The sequence below is a fragment of the Strongylocentrotus purpuratus genome, unplaced genomic scaffold, assembly GCF_000002235.5.
Source record: "Strongylocentrotus purpuratus isolate Spur 01 unplaced genomic scaffold, Spur_5.0 spur5_scaffold_6, whole genome shotgun sequence".
NCBI classification, from domain to species: domain Eukaryota; kingdom Metazoa; phylum Echinodermata; class Echinoidea; order Camarodonta; family Strongylocentrotidae; genus Strongylocentrotus; species Strongylocentrotus purpuratus.
In genome coordinates, this window is record NW_022145612.1 from 21,435,382 (window position 1) to 21,450,916 (window position 15,535).

The window sequence follows — 15,535 nt, forward strand, 5'->3', positions numbered from 1 at the left end:
AATAATTTCTCAGGAGTCCAAAGAGATGAGAGAAAAAAAGAAAAAACACCCCCTTTTTAAAGAAATCTCCGGGTGAAAAGTTAATACACCCCTTTTTTTTACAATTCTCGGGCCGGACTTTGTCACACGAAAAGTACCCCTTTACCGGACATTTTGGTAACACGCATGGGATCCGTCCGTTCTCGGAGTGGGGGGGGGGCAGGCTTTTGGTATGACGCGGCCGGGGTTCGAACCCACTACCTCCCGGTTGTGAGGCGGACGCTCTACTGACTGAGCCGCAACACACCGGTCGTGTAATTGCAGGGGCAGATCCTGCCCCCCCCCCCACCCCACTGAGCGAATTTTCGGGAGCAAACAAAAAAAATTAGTGCTCACTAACCCCCCCCCCCCCACTACGAAATATTGCCCGGCAATTAAATTACATTAAATTGTGTACTTGTAGCACACAGTCGCACACTAGCATTAGCATGTACCACCGAGATCCGCGCGAATATTGCTTGATGATCTATAATAATACCATTTTTTGCCAATCAGAGAACTGGAAAAAAATGACGCCCCTTGTAAGCCTTGATCAAAATCTTACTTTTAGAGCGCTTATTTTGTGCTTTATATCTAGCATCTAGGGCACAATTTTAAGAAGTTGGGCCCCATAGAGCCTATTATACGAAGTACAAGACTTGGGGGGGGGGACATACCCTATTGTGTCCCCCAACCTTAAACATTTGGGGGAAAGTGTCCCCCTACCCCCCCCCCCTTGATTGACGACCATGCATGTATTCGGCAACAAGAAGCCCGCATACTCAATTGTACATTTTATGTTTCGAGATGTTCATGTTTCGAGATAAGAAAAAGATACGTAGAAATGAAATACGAACTGAATTGTAGTTTGTGATAGAAATGTATTCATTCAGTTTCAATGAAATTAAAAGATATGAAATGAAAGCATGAAGAGAAAAAGAAAAATGTACACATAAAACAAATATTAAAAATAAAAATAAACATATCTCCATAACTTTATCGTTTCATATCCTGCAAAGCTATTGTCAATAATTATTTCAGAAACCAGCTTGTTGTTAAAGTTTAAGATTTCTAGTGGCAAATACAGTTCCAGACCGAGTCCTTTGCATTTTGCACCTTAAAACTGTTACTCCAAGGATTAAAAATCTCATACTAATGTCAAGAGAAAAGGCTAGTGTAATCTTGCGTTTGATAATAAACTAAATTAAACAAAATATAGGTGAAAACGCGGGACAATTGAGCAACATGTTGTTTTTTCAGTCACATCGCAGTATGTAGTCTTTCAAGTTCTTATCTTGCATGGTTTTGATAAACAAGACCACTGATGTCGTATCACACTTTCTTCTGTTTAAATATCCCTTTTCCCCTTTTATTCGACAATGCTTTTGGGTATGTCCAAAGCAGAAATAAAGTCTTCACGGATCTAGAAGCACTTTCTGTGAACAATGCTTGGTCCAGATTCATCATACTCTTGTTTGCTAATCCACATCTGTTGGAAGGTGGAGAGAGAGGCAAGGATAGAGCCTCCGATCCATACAGAGTATTTCCTCTCTGGAGGAGCGATGATCTTGATCTTCATGGTTGGTGGAGCAAGTGACGAGATCTCCTTTTGCATCCTGTCAGCGATTCCTGGGAACATGGTTGTTCCACCGGAGAGGACAGTGTTGGCGTATAGGTCTTTCCTGATGTCTACATCACACTTCATGATGCTGTTGTAGGTGGTTTCATGGATTCCTGTTGATTCCATACCAAGGAATGATGGCTGGAAAAGAGACTCAGGGGCACGGAATCGCTCGTTGCCAATGGTGATGACCTGACCGTCTGGTAGTTCATAGCTTTTCTCTAGTGACGATGAGGAAGCTGCTGTCTGCATCTCCTGCTCGAAATCGAGGGCCACGTACGACAACTTCTCCTTGATGTCACGGACAATTTCACGTTCAGCTGAAATCAAATCAACACAAACCATCAATGAAATGGGATTACAAAAAGAATGGAAGACTAGCTTTCTCCATATTCAATTTAACTAATTTCAAAAGAGTAATTTATTTATCATTTAACGAATCCAAACAAAACGTATTAATTTTTTGAGTCTTGTCTGTCATATTGCACGTCTATCATCTTCTAAAAATAGGAAATCCAGGTAAAGCAAAGCAGAGACACATATATAGCCTAAAAGAATAATTGCATATTAAGATGATATCAATCACATTTAATAAAAATTCCTGTCAAAAGGATTTTGCTATCACTATGATAATTCTTGTGCACCTGTTGTTGTGAATGAGTAACCTCTCTCTGTCAGGATCTTCATCAAGTAGTCTGTAAGGTCTCGTCCAGCCAAGTCCAGACGGAGAATGGCGTGTGGGAGGGCATACCCTTCATAAATGGGTACAGTATGAGATACTCCGTCACCAGAGTCCAGTACGATACCAGTGGTACGACCAGAGGCGTAGAGGGACAAAACTGCCTGGATCGCCACATAGAATGCTGGTGTGTTGAACGTCTCAAACATGATCTGAATGATATTTTTTTTTTAAAGACAGCCGGAAAGAAAAGGTTTATTTTAGGATATTTTCCGGCAGTACCAGGAAATAGGTTGACTGGGGAAAGGAGATAAGTGACCTTTCAACAAACGAGGCTTGATTTGGGAATTCCTAGAAGGCCACTTGACTATCCAGATGCAGAAACACAATCCTACGACAAGGGCAAAAGGAAGGAAGAAGAAGCATGCATGGATGACAAGATTTGCAATGAGAAAACAGAAGAGGAAAGCAAGAGCATGGACTAACTACATCGCAACGGGCAGACCGGAAATATCAAAACCAACCCCAAAACCTTCTGGAAATATACAAATGAGAAATTGAACTCACGCAGCCAGATTGGAGACTTACGAAAGAAGATACTAGTAATCAAGTGATGACCAGCTCAACGACAAAGAGAAAGCAGATATTCTGAGCAAATATTTGCAACAACATACACAGATGAAGACAAGGAACATATTCCCACTCTTGACAACAAATACCAAGAAGCACAAGCCAGGCGCGGATCCAGAATTTCTCAGGGGAGGGGGCCCAACTTTTTTTTTTTTTTTGCTCCCGAAAATTTGAAAATCGCGCCAGCCGAAAAGTCGCTCAGTAGGGGGGGGGGGGGGGGTAGTGAGCACGTTTTTTTTTTGGTCCTCGAAAATTTAAAAATTTGCACCCCCCCCCCCCTTGAGCGCCAGGGGGGGGGGGCCAACCCCCAAAAAGGTAAAAATCACGTGGTTTTACATTATTTTTTTCTCAAGGGGGGGGGGGGGGCGGGCCCCCCGCCCCCACCCCCCCCCCCCTTGATCCGCCACTGGCACAAGTAGATACTGTCACTATTACCCCAGAAGATGTTCTACGCAAGCTTAAAAACTTGTCAAAATATAAGACTGCCGGACCGGACAACTCTTACATCCATGCCCACTCCGTGAAACAGCCCCAGCAACCTGTCTACCTCTCTCCATTACAACACGTCCTTGAAAGAAAGGTAACTACCAACCAGATAGAAGCAAAGCAATGCTGCTCCAGTGTTCAAGAAAGGCCACTGCAAGAAAGATCCTAGCAACTACAGATCAATAATTCTCACCTCTGTATGTTGCAAAGTCACGGAATTACTGGTAAGAGATGAAGTAGCAGACCATATGCTGATCGACCGATGACATATTCAGTGACCATCTGCATGGATTTGTCCCTGGAAGGTCTTGCATGACAAAACTGCTGTGTGCTATGGAAGCATGGACAGACTTAATCGACAAGGGGGAGTCCATTGACATAGTCTAACTAGATATTATAGGAGGGTTTTTGACTCGGTTCCGCACCAGCGTCTAATGAACAAGCTCGAGGCCTATGAAACCTCTGGTCCTATCAGAACATGGATCCAAGACTTCATCACTGAACGGAAGCAGAGATTGGGCGTGAACCACAACATGTCAGATTGGACCCCGTTCACCGTGCAGTGGAGTACCCCAGGGGAGCATGCTCGAATCACTTCTATTTGTCATCTACATAAATGACCTTCCTGACGAGATTGAGACAGCAGTCAAACTCGTTAAAGATGACACCAAACTGTATGGCAAAGCTACGTCTGAGGAAGACTACACCACCCTGTAGAGAGACGTACAGAAACTTGAGGGATGGTCTGCGAAATGGCAGCTCCACTTCAATGCAAACAATCGCAAGACCCTGCACCTATGGGCATGCAATCCACGAAGGGAATATGAGCTAGACAGTGTAAAGATCCCAGAAACCAAGGAAGAAAAGGACCTTGGGGTGGTCATTGATGAGAAACTCATATTTCATCAACAATCTGCAATTGCTGCTAAAAAAGCGAATGCTGTACTAGCTTGGATACGTAGATCTTCCACTTGCAAGGACAGATCAACAATTCCCCTCCTCTACAAAGGTCTTGCTCGTCCCATATTGGAATATGGCAGTGTAATCTGGCACCCTCGCTATGTGAAGGACGCTATGTGAAGGACCCCAAAATCATTGGGAAAGTACAACAAGTACCAGAGATAAAACACCAAAGCAACCATGAGAGACTTGAAAATGTGAAGCTTCCCTCGTTCTACCCAATTCTTCACACCTGCAATCAATTCAACAACGAGAGGGCATGCTTTCAAACTAACCAAACTCAGTTGCAACACCAAACTCAGGCAAGACTCGTTCAGCCACAGGGTCCTCAAAGACTTGAACTCCCTCCCTGACTCATTAGTATCTGCAACCTCGGTGAATAGCTTTAAAGCCAGACTTGACAAACACTGGAAGAAGGAGCAATATAATTCACCCTTCTCACAGTAGACACTCCAACTATGAACTATGACGATCCTGATTATGTCCCAGCATGCAAGAGACATATGTAAAAAAAAAAAATGATTATGGTGCAAGACCCGGAAGCTGGGACACCCCCTCCCCTTAAGTTAGATCTAGAAGCTCGGCAGCTGGAGACGGCTTCTTCCAGAAGCTTTGGTATTCAAGGTATGCAAGGTATACAAGTTATGCTTCGTAGATGTTAAAATTTTGAGGCGCAAATAAGTTTTCCGAATATTTTTTTTTTAAGTGATAAAATTGACGATCAACGGTTCATCACGTCTGAAGGTTAACATCGTAATATCCGAAGATATCATTTAAAAGTTGTTAGGTTTTGTTCTTGTGTTTACGTTGAATTTCTTGTTGTTTTTTTTTGTGTGTTTTTAGTCGAGGCTCATTGAATCGATGTCTACTTCGTCTCTTAGCGTGCTTCCATACAACAATGAATGTATTATATCTCTTTCTGTCTGTCTTTCATTCTCTCTCTCTCTCTCCCTATATAGCTCTCTCTCTGTCACCGTCTCTTTATGTCTCTTTATATCTCTCTATAGCTATTCTCCCCTCCCCTTCTATCTCTCTTTCTCTCTCACTCTCTCTCTCTCTCTCTCTCTCTCAATCTTTTTGCCTTTCACTCACCTGTGTCATCTTTTCTCTGTTGGCCTTGGGGTTCAGAGGAGCCTCGGTTAGGAGTACTGGATGTTCTTCGGGGGCGACACGAAGCTCGTTGTAGAAGGTATGATGCCAGATCTTCTCCATATCGTCCCAATTGGTGACGATGCCGTGCTCGATGGGGTACTTGAGTGTCAGGATACCCCTCTTGCTCTGTGCTTCGTCTCCGACATAGCTGTCTTTCTGACCCATTCCAACCATAACGCCCTGAAGAAAAAAAAAAAAAAAAAAAGAAAGACAGACCCACTTGAAATATTATTGCCCCCATTCCCATGTTTATCCATTTTTGTGTACACAGCACTGCGGGTAGTGTGGCAGCGAATGAGTAATAAAAAAAAGCAGAACACATCTCGATACAGCAGCAAGTATCCTTTTCGGAACCACACCCATAGGAAAGAAATGAGCCTGCCGCATACTCCTGCGGCAGACTTGCCGCAGATCTGCAGCAGACCTGCCGCAGACAGTCATCTTTTTCACATGCAAATTAGTTCTGCCGCAGACTTGCTGCAGACTTGCCGCATACTCTTTCAGTATGATGAAGAGTCTGCGGCAGGTCTGCCGCAGACTTGCTGCAGACCTGCCGCATACTCTTTCAGTATGATGAAGAGTCTGCGGCAGGTCTGCCGCAGACTTGCCGCATACTCTTTCAGTATGATGAAGAGTCTGCGGCAGGTCTGCCGCAGACTTGCTGCAGACCTGCCGCATACTCTTTCAGTATGATGAAGAGTCTGCGGCAGGTCTGCCGCAGACTTGCCGCATACTCTTTCAGTATGATAAAGAGTCTGCGGCAGGTCTGCCGCATACTCTTTCAGTATGATGAAGAGTCTGCGGCAGGTCTGCCGCAGACTTGCTGCAGACCTGCCGCAGACTCTTCGTCATGAATATTCATATCTCATATAGACCTGCTGCAGACCTGCCGCATACTCTTTCATATCCAGTACGTGGCAATAAAGTATGCAAGTAGAAGAACCAGTGATAAACTGATTGATACTTCATAATCTATATTGGCAATATCGATATTACCAATTAGGTAATACCAATATATATCGATATTACCAATTAGGTTTATTCTATTCTCAATTGTATTAACTTCATCACATTGATCATTTGAAGTGTATTCAAGAGTAACATTTAAAGTGACACAGGCTCGTACACATATATATACTAAATATGTATATTGTTTCTTGGTTAGTAATCATAGTTTCTTGGTTAGTAATCAATATATCTATTGCTTAAACGTGAATGTAATTGTAACATGATCAGACAAAATAATCTATTGGTTAATAATGGCAAAAGGAAAATAGAAATCACAAAAATGATGTGCATTGTCTTAATTTGCTTAACAAATCATGATAAATGTATTTTTCTGTCACACGTGTAAAGTAATAATGAATATGCATGAGATGATTGGTTTCAATTGGCCCTATTAGACTTTAATGGGATTTCCTGTGGCAGACCTGCCGCAGACTGTTCCTGTGGCGTACTGGTATGCGGCAAGTCTGGAGCAAAGTTTCGCCCTGCCGCAGATCTGCCGCAGACTGTTCCTGTGGCATACTAGTATGCGGCAAGTCTGGAGCAAAGTTTCATCCTGCCGCAGACTGTTCCTGTGGCATACTAGTATGCGGCAAGTCTGCAGCAAAATTTCATCCTGCCGCAGATCTGCCGCAGACTGTTCCTGTGGCATACTAGTATGCGGCAAGTCTGGAGCAAAGTTTCATCCTGCCGCAGATCTGCCGCAGACTGTTCCTGTGGCATACTAGTATGCGGCAAGTCTGCAGCAAAATTTCATCCTGCCGCAAATCTGCCGCAGACTGTTCCTGTGGCATACTGGTATGCGGCAAGTCTGCAGCAAAATTTCTTTCTGCCGCATACTTCGGCATACTCTTTGCCGCAGACTAAAAGTCTGCGGCAGGTCTGCGGCAGATCTGCGGCAGGTCTGCGGCAGGTCTGCGGCATACTTTTCACTTTCCTATGGGCACCCCTAACAAACGATGGTGAAAAAGACATCTATTCATTTTTAATAGAGCTATGATATAGTTTGTAATCATGTTATCATTAGAAAATCAGGAGCGGATCCAGGATTTTGTAAAAGATGGGGCACAATATTCGCAACAAATTTCTGACAAGAAAAACACAAGAGATCCGCGCACCTTACCCCCATGTGAGCCGAGAAAAGAAGTGGCCTCGTGATAATAACATAGCTCCCACAGGTGCAGGTATGCTCTTAAAACAAATTTAGGTCTTCTTCACATAAAAATGATTCCTACAATGTTAAACCAGAATCCATACCAACGTTTTGGTATGAAATCATATCTACACTTCATGATCTATCAGAATATGAAACAAAAAATGAGGATAAAACGGCATTTTAAAGAGATATCTTTTATTCAAATGAAACAGTTTTTTAATAACTTTTCCGACGGTTTTCAATATTTATTTTCTTTAAGTTTGCCGTGCTCGCTTGCTGTTTGGAAGGTCTTTATTAAAGAGAAGTGACTTAGAATTATTAGCAGTCTTATTTGGAGTTCAAACACATTAAAAAATCTAATTTTCAGCACATGCAGAATTCTTGAAATGACCTGAAACATATAGAAAACCTCGAAGTTGGGCATTTGGAGCATTTTGAAACTTTGACGTATGCGTATGCGTACGTTAGAGTGCAGTATTGCATGACAGAGTAACCGTAGGATGGTACATGACCTGAAGTCCAAGTTTGATGCAGAAATGAACATCAATCCGTTCGGAAAATAATTAAGAAAATATGAATTTACAAAATGGCATCTAGATGACGTCACGCAGGAACGATAACATCCAAACGAGGAGATTCGCTATTCCAGGAAATAGGAAATCATCCTAGAAAATAAAAAGATTTGGCATTTATATTTCAGAAGATAGTCGAACCACAACAAGGTAGGAAAGAAATAATAATAACGATTTTGACGAAATCAACAGGTGATCATTATGTTACGCGGCAGATCACCTAAGAAATGCCACAGGGTTACCTGAGATCGGCCTCACCTGAGGATGATTCCTACCATGCATGTTTGGTTAAAATCCGACTTTGCATTTTTGAGAATAATACAAAAATATAAGCAAGAGGATTTTTTGTGGGGGGATACTACTTCCCAAGCCCTCTCCCCCTGGAGGCAGCCCTTCAGAAAAACTTCATATCCCCCTGCCTGAGGAATGCTGCCTATCTAGTTAAGTCAAAATTTATACATGAATTTCAAAGATTTTTTTTTTATAAATCTAATTATTGCTATATGGGCACTTCGGGGAATTTAGCCTTCACGCCCTTTGAGGTCAGAAGGGTGTTTCAAGTACAATTATTTTAACAACTTTAGATCTCCCTTTCCTACAGGTGATTCTTACAAATTTTGGTTCGAATCCAGCCATGGGTTTTCAAGAATTTATGTGCAATTACTGCCACTGATGAACTTTGGAGGCGCCGCCCCCAGGCTTCTCTTGGGGACACGTACCCCATTTGAACAAATTCCGATTTCCCTTGCCTGAGGATGATTCCTACCAAGTCTGGTTTAAATCTGGCAATCTGTTTATGAGAAGAAGTTGAATATGTAAAAAGTTTACGGACGCCAGATGCTGAACGCCGGACAAAAGACACCGGACGCCGGACGACGGACAACAACAAAAAAGCTCACTGGAGCCTTTGGCTCCGGTGAGCTAAAAAAAAAAAGGTTAATCACCTAAAAACGGAGGAGGGCAGAATTGTGAACTGTACCCCTCTTAAATCCGCCAGTGATTAGGATAATCATATAATGACTTCTGAATAAATAAATACCTGATGCCTGGGTCTGCCGACAATAGATGGGAAGACAGCTCGTGGGGCATCGTCGCCCGCGAAACCGGCCTTTACCATGCCAGATCCGTTGTCAATGACCAGGGCAGCGACATCGTCGTCACACATGATGTCTGTCGGGTGGGTATTTGGTTATCAGAAGATAATCTGGAGGGAATGGGTAGAATCTGCAAAGAACCAATAATCGTATTTTGTATTAAAAAAACGCGACATCATAGCTGTCACATGAACAACAAATCTAAAATAATCATGACCTGAGTTTATCAAAAGATTACAACTAGGCTCAGTTCAAAATGAATAAGAATTCTCAATAAGGAAATACATAGACCTAGCTACTCCCAAAATACATTAAGGAAAAGCTATACGTGTCTCCATCCCCCCCCCCCAAAAAAAAAAAAATAAATAAATAAATAAATAAATAAATAAATAAATAAATAAATATATAAATAAAATCACCTTCCTGAAGTTCCTTTTGCACGAGCATGACTAAACGTTGTGATGAATAAACCGTAAGTATATAATCGGATGACTGCAAACTGATTACATCAATTTGAGTAGTCTTAGAATAAAGAAGATTTTATTCTAGAAATAGAAGTAGTAATAACAGTGGCCATACTTAGATAAGAATATAGATAATTTCTTGCAAAAATTAATAAGAAACATTTTGCATTGGTATTTCAGTGAAACGTTAGACCTAAACAACATAACGTTGAGCAAGATGAAACTGACCTCACCAAAAGCAGTTAATACATTTCAATGATAACAAAATAAGATGAAAGTTAATGGCGAAATTCACATCTCTAAAGCATTAGATCTATTGCTGTACCAAACATAATTAGATTTCTTCAAATCCGTTAAGAACGGAAGTTCCAAAATGACAGTTTGTAAGTGTTGAAGCTGCTCTAAATTTAAACGGATGTCCATCGTTATCTATATCATGTAAATGTAAGTTGTAGGCCTAAATTCTTCTAAGGATGAAACATAATGTTTAAGGTAAATGGGATACACAGTTGAATGTCAATTTAATGTTGAGTCCTATATATCATTAGAAGCGCGACCATTTCATCTTTTGTGTTTTGAAATATGTTGGAAAGGGGTCAAGTATAACCGATGCCCCGTCTCCTCTCCAATTTTCAAAGACATTGGTTGGTGAAAATATCGGTACTAATGAGGAACGAAATGTGTAAAATATTGTAGTTCACCATCTTGCCGACTAAAGAGAATGATGTAAAGTTCATTATTCTATATGAACGCCAAAATATTCTTCATAAACACCTAACTATTCTATATGAACACCAAACTATTCCCTGAATAATACTACACGATTCACGTTTTTTTTAGATTAGAGGTAAATCCTGGCCTAGATTATGAATAATCTATCAACATTATGACCAATAGATCGAGGTACGTTATACGATTGCAAAAACTTTGAAGAAATCAACTTCAGGCCGATTTCAATACCCTATTCTATTGTCAATAGAAGTAATATTTTGGTATAAGTTATAATTGTCACATTCGCATTTTTTTAAAGGAGACACTCAAAAAAAATTAATGGAAATTGCTTTACATTTATTTTTTTTGGGTATAATTCTGCGATAGTGTTTGATATAAAGAACCAATTTAATAAATAAAACAAATATTGTACTAACACAGAACAAAGTATTATAATCAAACTTTCACATTCGATAGAAAGTTAATTTTTAAGTGCATAATTTATTAAGTAACAACGTGTAGATAAATCTCACAACAAAGCAATTAGCTAAACATTAAACCATATTTCCGATCTAAAAGAGCCTGAGCAAAGAAACAAACTCTATAGAATTGATGAAAATATATGAATAAAGATAATGACAACTTTGTTTGCGACTTACCCTTCTCTTGATGCTCTTACTCAACAACCACCTGTACTAGAATGAGAACTAGAAAGTCGTGACTCGCAGATTTATTGATAAATTATGCTAATTGTATTCGCAACGAATGCAACTCCTTGACCATATAAGGAGATCGTTTCGCAGCCCTGCGACTTGTCAGACAGCCGACCAGGCAACAAGCGGTAGTACTTCGTGATGCTGGGGGAAGGGGGCAACAATACTCTCACCCTAGAACAAGCCCCTTTTCCCCAGTTTGATTTTTTTCGCGTTCCCCCTCCCAATCCTGTCATTTAAAGAGATGACCAAGATTTGACCGTAAAAAAATAATTCCATCTGTCTGTTCTAAAGGGTAGGACTGGCCATGCTGATATACGGTCTTCATATTGAAGCTCCTATGAATTTATATATAATCCTATACACATACTGTTGGGGGTTTATCCACCGATATTTATGCGATGTGCCAGACTGGATGTTAATTATCAACAAATGAAATATTTAGAATCAAATTGGAGCATGAAGTGTGGAAATGACAAATACAACATACTCTCAGTCCTCTGGCCAGAAGGGGCGATTTAAAAATTGAACGGCCAACAAAATTGAACCTGGGTCTGATTCTGAAGTCTATAGTTTGTTTCCAGCTGTATAATTCGTACATGAATTTGCACGTTGATGCATTTGTTTTAGTTGTGAAATACAACTAAGTTTTATTTATGAAAATGTGCTATTACTTGGGTTGTTTTTTAGTTCGATAGTTAGTTTTCACAGATATATGTTTTTCTTTTTAAGAATGCTATCGTCTGAGTTTTATTTATTTTTTCATAAATAAAAAACAAAAACAAATAATAACAGTGTACAGTGAGCAAAATGTTCGCATTCAAATTGTCTAGTAAAATATGGAAAATAGAAGAAAAAAAATTGAATACCATTCATTTAAACAAATTTTTAATTCGAACTTTAAAATCTTATGTGTATTGCATGAGAAAAATTCTGGTTATCTCAGATTCTTTGATGTTTCACGTAGCTCTTTGTGAGCTCATCGCCCAAAAAATCTCAATTACCTGTGTCATGCCATAACAGAACCGTCTTCGTGGTATTTAGCAGGTCCATTTCCCTTAGCAGCCATCAATATACCCCGGGTGACTAAGAGTTGAATGACGCCTGCATATACCTGGAAAACAGGGTTGTTTTTCATGCCAGGGTGCTTTTTCAGAATATCATTTAGAAATATTGTCGAAAACACTGTGATGAGAGTTGTCCTGATATGTCATCTGTTTATTGCGAGACAGGTGTCAGCTATAGCCTAGCAAATAATAAGCTGGCATATTCCTAGGAGGAATATTAGCATGCATGCCTTTTGAATCGTTCTTTACATTGATGTAAAACTGCCACCATGATAAAAGTTTGGATTGCGGATTTAAAGCTTGTTAAATTAGTATTAGTAATCAAAACTTCTGTTCTGAACGCAGGGGGTGGGGGTTGGGGGTCGAACCCCCACTCAATTTGTATGTGTGTGTGTGTTTTGGAGGACCCCCCCCCCCTCTGTTGTGCTACTGGGAGACCCAAAAAAGGTGATCTTAACCTCCCCCCCCCCCCCGCCCAACGGAACGAAATATCTATCGGCCAAATTTGCAAATTTCGGGGCAAAAAAAATGTGCTCTTACCCCCCCCCCCCCCCCCCCCCCCCCGCTTATTCAGCGGCTGGCTGAGTCGTTGCGAAATTTTCGGCGCGATTTTCAATTTGAACCCCCTCCCCCCCCCCCCTTCGAAAAAAAATCCTGCTTACGCGCCTGCCTCAGATAATACCATTAAAACAATTTACCAAAAATAATTTTTTTTTGAAAAGCCTCAACATCTGAAGAGTGAATATTTTGCATTGGAAGAACTCAATCTTTAGCTTTGGAGATTAATAATCTCTTCAAAACAACTACAAAATATTGTTTATGTCTCCGTCACCTACTGGTCTATCGACAACCCTGGCTCTTGGCGATGACGTCACGGTATTTTTTTTTAAAGTCTGATCTAGGTACACTAAGCTTCCCAGAGGTGGCCCTCCCGGGGGGGGGGCAGGGGGCAAAGTACCCCCCCCCCCCAATTTTTTCAGATACCCCAAAAGTGCCCCTTTTATTTTGTAAGAAGTGTCCCTTTTACATAGGAAAGGTGCCCCTTTTACTTTGACAAGTGCTGATCTAGGTACACTAAGCTTCCCAGAGGCGGCCCTCCCGGGGGGGGGGGGGGGCAGGGGGCAAAGTACCCCCCCCCCCCAATTTTTTCAGATACCCCAAAAGTGCCCCTTTTATTTTGTAAGAAGTGTCCCTTTTACATAGGAAAGGTGCCCCTTTTACTTTGACAAGTGCCCCTATTACTTAGTAAAAGTGCCCCTTCCCCCTTTTCACCTCTGACGAGTGCCCTTTTTATTTTTGACACGTGCCCCTTTTCCTTCGACATGTTCCCATTTTCCTTCGCAATAAGTGTCCATTTTCCATTCTCATAAATCTTGAAATTATCTTGAATAAGTGCCCCTTCCCCCTTTTCACCTCTGACGAGTGCCCTTTTTATTTTTGACACGTGCCCCTTTTCCTTCGACATGTTCCCATTTTCCTTCGCAATAAGTGTCCATTTTCCATTCTCATAAATCTTGAAATTATCTTGAATAAGTGCCCTTTTTAATCTCTAGTAAGTGCCTCTTTTCAGGTACGAGAAGTGCCACTTTTCACTTTTAGTAAGTGCCCCCTTCACCTCTGATAATTGCCCTATTCAAAACTGAGAGGTGCTCCTTTTACTTTGACAACTTCCCCTTTTTTCCTTTGTAAGAAGTGCCCCTTCTCCTTTTAATAACTACCCCTTTTTTAAACTCGGATGAGCACACCTTTCATTTTAACATGTGCCACTCTTATTTTCTAATAAGTGCCCCTTTTCCTTATGATAAATGCCCCCATTAAAACGAGAAAGCTCCTTCCCCCTTCTCATAACTACCCCTTTCCCTTTCTAATAAGTGCCCCTTTTCTTTATGATAAGTGCCCCCATTAAAAAGAAAGAGCTCCTTCCCCTTCTCATAACTGCCCCTTTTAAAAATCTGAACGGTGCCCCCTTTTCATTCAACAAATGCACATTTTCCTTTATTATAAGTGCCCTTTTTACATTTTCATAAGTGCCCCCTTTTCATATCTGGTCAGTGCCCCTTTTCAACTCTGATAATTCCCCTTTTAATAATGATAGGTGCCCCTTTTCCTTTCTAATAAGAGACCTACCCCCTTTTCACCTCTTATAAATGCCCCTATCAAAATCTGATGGGTGCCCCTTTTCCGTCAACAAATGCCTATTTCCCATTTTCGTAAACGCCTCTTTATCGTCACTGGTGAGTGCCTCTTTTCAGGTGAAAAAATGCCTCATTTTCACCTCTTATAATTATCCTTTGTACTTTGACACGTGCTCCTTTTCTTTTCTAATAAGTGTCTTATCCCTTTCGATAATTGTCCCCTTTTCATGTAATCATTAAACGTGCCCCTTATTTAAAGCGACTAAGAGCAATTTCCCCCAAAGCTCGCTCGCATTTAAAGATAATATAATAATGTTACTTATCAAAGGCCTTTTCAGTCTTCCGTTATGAGAATGTGCTTATAACCCCATCACGATTGGCTTTTTTCCTCTCTATAAGATGTAATTTTTCACACTGCGACCTCACAGATCTTTAAAATTTTTCTCGCTCGCTTCGCTCGCTCGTAAATGCATATTCAGACATCACACTCAACTGTAAAGTATGATGCTTCAGCGATATCTTGTATGAAGTATGAAGAGAAACAAATATTGAAATCATCCCTGATAATGTACTCACAATGAAGGGGGATATACCAATGTCTAAAAAATGGTATATTTTCGCTTTGAGATTCCCCACTGTAGGTGCCTTTTTTCCAGAAAGTGCCCTTTTTTGTTGGTGCTCCCCCACTTTGGGAGTCGCTCGGCCGCCCCTGTCAAAGTCTGAATGATGATGGATGTAATAGAAGGGTAGTAATCAGGTAATACTCTTTGTCGCATTTCATAAACATTTTGCTGCAATATCCTGAACTGAAGATTTGTTTGCCTCCGTCATCGTTCACGATTGTCATTATTTACCAGTGGCAATCGAACGGCAAAAAAAAATGTGAGAGCGAGGGGAGATATGAAGGAAAATGACAAATAGGGTGACAAATTACTAAAAAAATGCTTTTCAAAGATTTAACTTCTAACAGTAACTTGGAAACAACATGATAAATCTTAAATAAAACATTTCATTGGATGAGGCAACACAAATGACACAACGAGAATCACAAGCGATGAGGGGTATTCTCTAC

General features: G+C 40.8%; 1 protein-coding gene across 2 annotated transcripts; it reads right to left on the reverse strand.

Moving 5' to 3' along the window:
• Nucleotides 1-879: 879 nt before the first annotated feature.
• LOC592912 (actin CyI, cytoplasmic) lies at nt 880-11,426 on the reverse strand. Of its 2 annotated transcripts, none has more exons than XM_011662888.2 (5): nt 11,208-11,426; nt 9,319-9,483; nt 5,487-5,726; nt 2,284-2,530; nt 880-1,959 (listed from the first exon to the last, which is right to left on the reverse strand). In XM_011662888.2, the coding sequence occupies exons 2-5, from the start codon at nt 9,442-9,444 to the stop codon at nt 1,442-1,444; spliced, it is 1,131 nt and encodes a 376-aa protein (XP_011661190.1). In that variant the 5' UTR covers nt 9,445-9,483; nt 11,208-11,426; the 3' UTR covers nt 880-1,441. The 2 variants fall into 2 exon arrangements, with proteins under 2 accessions (XP_011661190.1, XP_797504.1); XM_792411.5 differs by having other exon boundaries at nt 9,319-9,503; nt 11,208-11,425.
• Between the last annotated feature and the right edge of the window lie 4,109 nt (nt 11,427-15,535).